Below are 9,006 nucleotides of genomic sequence, written 5' to 3'. Positions count from 1 at the left end.
TTTTTTAACCAAAGAAGAAACCAGGGTAAAAACATTTCTTGGGGAAGAGATGAAACTGCAGCGGTTATTTACAGAATGGGCAGTGACTCACCACCTTGAACTCTGGCACTGCACGGCATTAATATTTAACAGGACTCTTGTTAAAGGAACAGACATAATATCGCACTTCTCTGTGTTGCCTTATTAGCTAAATGTCAATGATACACATTGAAAACACTACACACACAAAAACTCAATTCAATGGAGCGATTTAAAAAAGTAACTTTATTTGTATTTGTTTTAAAAACAGAACTTGTTATAGGTCATCACGAAGCTTCCAAAAAGAAAAATTACATTCTGCTTTTGTCACCTTGAGAAGACAAGGAATGTTTAAATGTCCTTAAAACACAGGGGAGTTAGAGTTGACAAATAACTACTACGAACTACAGATTCTCACTCCAAACACACTAAAATATGGAATACATGTACACAAATTACTGACCAGTTTTTTGCAATACAAAGAGTATGCACTACAGCTTATAGTACCATAAAGATAACATGCCCCAATTATAACAGATCACAAACACATTCAGAGAAAATAATAACTTCAACTCTTGGGTTCAAGTAAGATTGAAGTGAGATTATTGGGAAAGTTTTCTGAAACTTGAAGGACACATACATTATAGCAGAACTGTCCATTAATACTCATGTGGGGTTGAAAACCAGCATGAAGAATATGGCACATTTACAGGGATAGCCCCCTTTCTCTCTCCTCAGTCCCCAGTTTGAGTTAGGAAAATTGGGGACTCAGAAAACAATATTAAAAAACACATATTATCTGCATAGATAGAAATCTTCCATTATGATGGGCGTGACCATTCAGTCAGTCAAAGCTACGCAGGAGTGCCAACATTTGCAGGATATGATTCTGTTTCAAAAGGAAATACAGACTTCCGTCAAGACGACAGACCACATAACGAATTTAGGGAAAGACGTTTAAACTGTTACCGAAGCGCGTAGAGACACTGACTCAGCCCCAGGTTAGTTATTCTTAACCTCGGCTAAAATCTCTACTTCGAACATGGTGATTTTTATGATCTTTGTCAGTGAACCCAGCGGTTGTTGCTTTCAGTTGTCTTATTGATTGTACATTTGGTCATAAGAAAGTCTCCGAATGATTCACATTTTCCCCTGATTCACAATTAAACAATGGCATTCTGACGAAGATGTTCGGGCTGATCCACCCACCGAGGGAAGTTTAAAAGACAAAGAAGTATTTAGTGAATTGTAGGAGGACGTTCATCAATCTTATTCTTTAAAGTTTTTTAACTTTTTAAATAGTGGTTTTCTGTAACATAGACTTACTGTCCCGGCTCGGAAGCAACTATTTCCCTATTTTTTTTTTTTTTTGAGATGGAGTCTCGCTCTGTCACCCAGGCTGGAGTGCAATGGCATGATCTCAGATCACTGCCATCTCTGCCTCCCAGGTTCAAGTGTTTCTCCTGCTTCCGTCTCCTGAGTAGCTGGGATTAAAGGCACGTGCCATCATGCCTGGCTAATTTTTGTATTTTTTAGTAGAGACGGGGTTTCACCACGTTAGTTAGGCTGGTCTCAAACTCCTGACTTCATAATCCCCCCACCTCAGCCTCCTAAAGTGCTGGGATTACAGGCGTGGGCCACCGCGCCCAGCCTATTTCCCCATCTTTTGTTCCTTTATGTTGTTATCCCAATTACAAATAATTTGTGTCTTTTAGTACAGGAAGATATAAATGCAAATGTACAAAAAAGGAAGAAGGAAAGATGGACCAAGTTCACCCGTAAGGTACGTACAAGGCCCACAGCTCTGTAGGAAGGGGAGAAACCCAGTAGGCAGAGGACCTGAGGCACCACAGGACTGAGTGCATTTTCCATTGCTTAATTATGTCTAAGATATTCCCTCTTAAAATAAATCTATGGTCTGTGAAATAGTCCATATAAAAACATGAAGCCTTGGATAGGTCACTCATAGCAGGTCAGTCTTGAATGGAACTCAATTTGACAAGCAACGAGTGAGAGTATCATCCCACTGCAAACTCTTTTATTTCCACATCATATCAGATCTCATTCTACTTCAGTAGAGTTACATCTTAAGTACGACTATTAATAATAATTTCATTAATATGAAAATCTAGGAAAGGCCACATAAAATGCCAATGTAATTGCTGGCTCTCAAGATAAAGTTATTTAGGCAGATTCCAACCCCAATGTTTCAATGATAACAAACCACAAACTATGGGACATCAAATTCATTAACTAATATTACTAAGTCACCTCTTCCATCACATGATGAGATTTGTCTTATTCATTGTTTCCCATTGGGGAAAAAAGAATCCTCCCACTTCATGCCTTTTTTCCCCCCCGATGACAGGAATTAGTATTCACTGCCTCTTTAAGAGGCCAATGCAAAAAAAAAAAAAGGTAGAAAAAGCACTAGCCCAGGAGTGGGGATCACCAGTTCTAGTCCCTGGGTTGCCTTGCTAGGGTGCTTAAGTCAGTACCATAACCTCAGGTTTTCTAATCTGTGAAACACAGGAATAGAGTATATGATTTCCAAAGGCACTTTCACCTCTATGACTGAGCCTCTAAGAAAGGCAAACCTTTTCACTTTGTAATCATGACATTTTTTTTTTTTTTCCCCAAGAGTCTCACTCTCTTGCCCACGCTGGAGTGCAGTGGCACGATCTTGGCTCACCGCAACCTCCACCTCCTGGGTTTAAGCAATTCTCCTGCCTCAGCCTCCTGAGTAGCTGTGACTACAGGTACACGCCACCACAGCCGGCTAATTTCTTTTGTATTTTAGCAGAGATGAGGTTTCACCATGTTAGGCTGGTCTCGAACTCCTGAGCTCAGGCAATCTGCCCTCCTTGGCCTCCCAAAGTGTTATGATTACAGGTGTGAGCCACCGCAAGATGGAATTAGTAATATGAATGGGAAACAATTTTTTTTTTCAAAGCCAGGGACTTGCTATGTTGCCCCGGCTGGTCTTGAACTCCTAAACTCAAATGATCCTCTCATCTCAGCCTCCTAAATAGCTGAGACTACAGGCACGCACCACTGCACCTGGCTAAAGACTATATTCTTAAAGAATAAAAGTATTGCATTTCACCTCTATCTCCTGGTATCTCTTCAATTCAAACACTCCATAAATGACTACAATGTTTTATTTAAACCCTTATGTTGAACTTCTTGAAGCTTTGCTTTGGTTCTTCCTTACTGATATGTTTTTGAGCATAACATTTTGAAGAAGCAGAATGTGAAAAGATTAATTTGCTTTCCAGATGATTTTTAGTTCTCGAAGGCAATGGAACTGTTTTATCCATTTCTGCCTCATAGTACCTTAAACCTCAGAGATGCTCACCGGTACAGTTTTTACATGGATTTATCTTAGGTTTCATCAGGTGGATAGACTAAAAAAAATCAGAACATAAGAGCCAATGCAGTGCAGGTTCTTTGACTATCCTTGTTAAGTGTTAGAGTTTTCTCATCCTTCACAAATGTTTTTTCCCAACATAAAACACCATTATCTTTCCTCACAATTTTCTACATAGTTTGATTCCCATGAAGAGGTTATAATTTCTAAAGAAAACATGGCTACTATACTATCACAGTCAAATTTTTTTTTTTGAGACAGTGTTTCGCTCTTGTTGCCCAGGCTGGAGTGCACTGGCATGATCTTGGCTCACTGTAACCTCCGTCTCCTGGGTTCAAGCAATTCTCCTGCCTCAGCCTCCCAAGTAGGTGAGATTACAGGCATGCGCCACCACGCCTGGCTAATTTTGTATTTTTTTAGTAGAGACAGGGTTTTTCCTTGTTGGTCGCTGGCCTCGAACTCCTGACCTCAGGTGATCCACCTGCCTCGGCCTCCCACAGTGCTGGGATTATGGTGTGAGCCACCACGCCTGGCCTATCAGGACTAAATAAATAACTCAATTAAAAATGTAGAAAAGCTTATTAAAAGAACAACAACAACAAAAAAAACATGAGATTTATCTCTTGTAAACTGGTTACATGACCTAGATATTAAACAGCCAAAAACCAGAGATGATAGTACCTGCTAAGATCCTGGTTCATTTCACAACATGAAAAAGTTGATGGGTACTTAGTAGCTTCTTTTTTTAGAATTCACTTTATTACATTATACTAGAAAAATGAAAATATTAATGTTTTCCATTCAGAAAAGTTTAAATGACTCTCTCTAATTTTGGTTTAAAGTTTTCTTCAGTTTATTCAATGCCCTCAAAAACAGAAAAATAGAAAAGCACTGGGTAATTTGCACTGCTTGAGTGTAAAGTCTTATGTGTTAGAAATAATAGAATTCTTTTTTTTTTTGAGACCAAGTCTCACTTTGTCACCCAGGCTGGAGTGCAGTGGCATGGTCCCGGCTCACTGCGACCTCCGCCTCCCAGGTTCAAAGGATTCTTCTGCCTTAGCCTCCTAAGTAGCTGGGATTACAGGCGCGTGCCACCACACCCAGCTGATTTTGTATATTTAGTAGAGACAGGGTTTCACCATGTTAGCCAGGCTGACCTCAAACTTCTGACCTCTGGTGATCCGCCCTCCTCGGTCTCCCACAGTGCTAGGATTACAGGCTTGAACCACCATGCCCGGCCAGGAATAGAATATTGTTTAATTGGCAGGCAGAGAAGGAAAGCCAAACCAAATAAGAAAACATCATGGAGTGTGATCACTTAGAAAATTACAGTGAATAACTATTACCTAAAAGGAAATTTTAAAAATTCCCAATTGTTGACAATACATGTCTCCTGACATATAGGGTCCACCTTGCAACAAAAAATAGGCACAAAGCTGAGTCCAGAACTGCAAAGTACATTTATTAAGATGACAAATGATGATCTGCATTCAATACATTAACTGCTGATAGAATTGCAAATTTCAACTGAATTTACATGGAGGCTTAGCAATGGCAGTTGGCTACAAATGGAAAGGTTTATCACCTCAGAGTATTTGAGGGCAAGGAAAATATAGAAACAAAAATTCAGGGGTATGCAACACAGTGTAAGTGCTCAGAAATAAATTTTACCATAGTGAGAACTAAACCGCAATGACATGTTACCACACGGTGTGGACATCATCACTGAATGCCTGCGTCCTGCTCCTTCGTGGTGGCAGCCACCTGGGTTCACTAGTTCTCACGTTTGCAGCTCCTTCACATGCCAGGCAGCTTCCCACGTGTGCCACACAAAGGAAACAGCACAGTGAGGAGAGGCCAGCAGACCCACCCGGCCCAAGGCAAAGCCTTCTCAGTTACAAGACTTTTCTACAAAAGAGACTTCAAAGTCAAAACACACCGGAAAGAGTAAAAAAGATCCTGCTGCTTCTTAGAGAGCTTCAAATATACATTCTGACACAGAAGTGAGAAACAATTCGGTTTTAGGAAAAGCGCCAAATGCAATCCAGAGTAAAAAATTTCAACAAAAAGAAAAGTAAAACGGAATGATCTCCCTCTCATTGCCTGATTAATAGAAAAATAGTAGGTGTGACTTCTTTCAAGGCAAGCTGAAAAATGGTTAAGTGGACAATTTACAAATGGTCTTCAGAAAACCTTATCATTACCTTTTCTAGTTGAAAGTCTATGAATGACATACATAAGTATACACATCATAGCAAAAACTCAAGAACTAGTGGTTAACACGACAGACATTGGCAAAGGTGAAGGATAAAAACTGGTGAATGAAGTTAGTTGGGTGGTCTACAGGCTAGAACACGGTCATGAACAGCACAATGCAGTAGCCACCTGCAATCCTAATCATTCAGGCTCACTGGTGATATGTCCCACTTCCAAAGTGGCCATCCTTCCCCCGCAGCCATGTCTGGAGGGCGCCGCATCAGGAATGGGGGCCTGTCCATTGCTTTGTCCCAAATTCCAGGTAAGGGCAACACGTGGGTGGATCTGTGTCGTAACACTGATCCTCAAAGTGGATTTGGCATTTCTTACCCAAAGCTAGTGAAACAAATACTTAAGAACCATGATTTCTACAAATTATTCTGTATTTCAGGTTTCTTTTCCTGCAAAAAATTTCATGTATACAGAATAACAACTTTGATCGATTTATTAATTAGAAGCTATTTATACCAGTACAAAAATACCCACAAACGATGATTAAAATTGTGACTATTTTTAAATTCATAAAAATGGTACTGTACTGGGTGTGGCTAGAGTTCCAGTTTGTGGTACCCCATGGGATACAGAAGCAGGAGGAATTACCCAGCTGGAGGGGTGGGAAGCTGTTTTCCTAATTTGTCACTATTTAAAAATGGTTCAGGGTGGCCACATCTTGGGGGCTTTTCCTTTAATGTAAAGTGCCATCTGGAATATCACTTACAATCTGGGACGGGTCAAATCAGCTGCTACTCTACACCAGGTGTGGTGAGAAGACCTAAACCTCACTCTGCAAAGTCTCACCTACGCTGTTCACAGCAACACATCGGCCTCGGGGCAGAGATCACCATGGCCGGAGCCCACCAAGGCAGCCGCCTCGCACCACAAGCAAGGGCCTCACAGCGCACAATTGAAGGTGTGGGGCTCATTCAGTGCTGCGGTTGGAGGGTCGGGGCGCCTCGTCTGGGTAATTTTCTGTTTGGGGTTTTTGGTTTCTTCTTCCTCTTCAGTTTCACTTTCACAGACATGAACCACCACGCTGGGTGTCGACTCCGTTCCCGCGTGAAGTTCGTACTTCTCTCCTGCGGAGGCAAACCAAGTGAGAACCATGACAAAAGCATCACTTCCAGCAAAAAGAACTCTTTTGTTTCTTGCAATATTTTGTTCTACCCTATTTTAATGGGTGATCCTTGCTTTTTAAATCTTTAAATCCTATGTCAGAGTATTTTATCTTGTTTTGTTGTTAGAGATTTGATACTTTAAGGCTCTTAAGTTATTTCAGTACTGAGGTCTTGGGAGCTAAAATGCAAATGCTAATTATTGTTTTATGAATAATATGAGTAAATCTGTTTATTCTTTTTATTTGTTTATTTATTTGAGATGGAGTCTCACTCTGTTGCCCAGGCTAGAGTGCAGTGGTGTGATCTCAGCTCACTGCAACCTCCTCCCAGGTTCAAGGGATTCTCCTGCCTCAGCCTCACCTAGTGGTTTGGACTCCAGGTGTGTGCCACTAGGCCCAGCTAAGTTTTGTATTTTTAGTCGAGATGGGGTTTTATCATGTTGCCCAGGCTGGTCTCGAACTCCTGACCCCAGGTGATCTGCCTGCTTTGGCCTCCCAAAGTGGAGGTGTGAGCCACCACGCCTGGCCAAGTAAATCTGTTTAACTTCATAATGGTTTCAGTTTTCCTTTGGGAAATAATTGTAAGGCTCCAGGCAGCACAGGCAATCCCTTGATTATAGGACCTTGGATATCCAAGATACCGCTCCAACGTTTAAAAACAGTACTGAGTCACTTCTTCCTCAAAATGCCTCTTTTATTCCCCATCAGACACATAGCTCTGTCTTGGATAGACAGCTGTCTGAACCAGCATCGCATCAGCTTCTTATATGATTTTAAAAGGATCAGAGAGGTAGAGAAAGTAAACAGAAGGAACAGAGGAAATGAAAAAGAAATGACAAAAATATTGAAGGAATGAGATGATATCACCACCAATTCCTTGAAATATATTCAAAGTAGTAGTTGTCTATCTGATACTTGGTGGCACCTAATAGTCACTAACTGCCTATCAAGTACTAGCAAAATTTGTAGTAGTAAAAATTGCAGTTACATTTATTATTATATACGTCATTTCCTACTTATTTTTTATTTACTTTTTTTTTTTTTTTTTTTGAGACGCAGTCTCGCTCTGTCTCCAGGCTGGAGTTCAGTGGTACAACCTCAGCTCTCTGCAACCTCTGCCTCCTGGGTCCAAGCAATTCTCCTGCCTCAGCCTCCCGAGCTGGGGACTACAGGCATATGCCAACATGCCCAGCTAATTTTTGTATTTTTAGTAGAGACAGGGTTTCACCATGTTGGCCAGGATGGTCTCCATCTCCTGACTTCGTAATCTGCCCACCTAGGCCTCCCAAAGTGTTGGAATTACAGGCATAAGCCACTGTGCCCAGCCTTTTATTTTTATTTTTTTGGAGATGGAGTCTCACTCCATCATCCAGGCTGGAGTGCAGTGGCACAATTTCGGCTCACCACAACCTCTGCCTCCTGGGTTCAAGCAATTCTCCTGCCTCAGCCTCTGGAGTAGGTGGGACTATAGGCACTGCACACACCACCACTCCTAACTGATTTTTTGTATTTTAGTAGAGATGGGGTTTCATCATGTTGGCCAGGCTGGTCTCGAACTCCTGACCTCAAGCAATCTGGCCGCTGTAGCCTCCCAAAGTGCTAGGATTACAGGCATGAGCCATCACACCCGGCCCTCATTTAATACTTATAACCACAGTGAATGGTGGATATGATTCTCCTCACTTTATAGATGGAAAAGCAGAGGCTCAGAAAATGGAGGCTAAGTAACTTGCTCAAGATCACAGAGCAAGCAGATGCCACAGCTGGAATTTGAACCCGGGTGTGTGTGACTTCATCCTCTGCTCTAACCATACTGCCACAACGCGCACTGCTGAATATGATCTTCAATACAAAAGTTTCTTGGGGAAGAAAAGAGGAAAAAGAGAAGTATATTACCTGGTCCCAGTTTGGAAACAGCACAGAGTAAATCATAATTTATAACAGGCATTGCATCTTCACTCTGCTTCCACCCCACCGGGGGAGAGGCTGGAGGGGAGATGAGGAACTGCTTGACCGGCTGCGGCGGCAGGAGATACGACTTGTCCCGCACTTCGCTGGACGTCTGCACCTGCAGGGAGCGAGACGCTCAAAGCCAGTTTGCAAACTGGGCTGTTTTCTTCATTTTTCACCTTTATGTTTACTGTTCCATCTTTTTGTAGAAAATTAAAATTTCTCTTAAACAGTCTATAATCTCCAAGAGGGTAGGACTGGGTCTGTTTGGCTCACCACTGGTCACTCAGTGCACAGC

General features: G+C 41.7%; 1 protein-coding gene across 2 annotated transcripts in view; it reads right to left on the bottom strand.

The window, feature by feature from the left end:
- Positions 1-4,829: 4,829 nt before the first annotated feature.
- Positions 4,830-9,006, bottom strand: part of RCAN3 (RCAN family member 3) — a 30,474-nt gene continuing 26,297 nt past the window's right edge. Inside the window, exons 3-4 of one of the 2 annotated variants that reach the window (XM_021668387.2) lie at positions 8,655-8,826; positions 4,830-6,720 (exon numbers count right to left, since the gene is read on the bottom strand). In XM_021668387.2, coding sequence (XP_021524062.1) covers positions 6,536-6,720; positions 8,655-8,826 — 357 coding nt within the window. In that variant the 3' untranslated portion in view covers positions 4,830-6,535. The remainder of the gene's footprint in view (positions 6,721-8,654; positions 8,827-9,006) is intronic. The other variant, XM_064363470.1, reaches the window with a different exon arrangement.

This window comes from Aotus nancymaae, unplaced genomic scaffold (assembly GCF_030222135.1).
Source record: "Aotus nancymaae isolate 86718 unplaced genomic scaffold, 86718_ANA_hifiasm-v0.15.2.pri h1tg000053l, whole genome shotgun sequence".
Taxonomy (NCBI): Eukaryota; Metazoa; Chordata; class Mammalia; order Primates; family Aotidae; genus Aotus; species Aotus nancymaae.
Note: the sequence above shows the minus strand (reverse complement) of the source record. Positions and strands in the feature narration are given on the sequence as shown.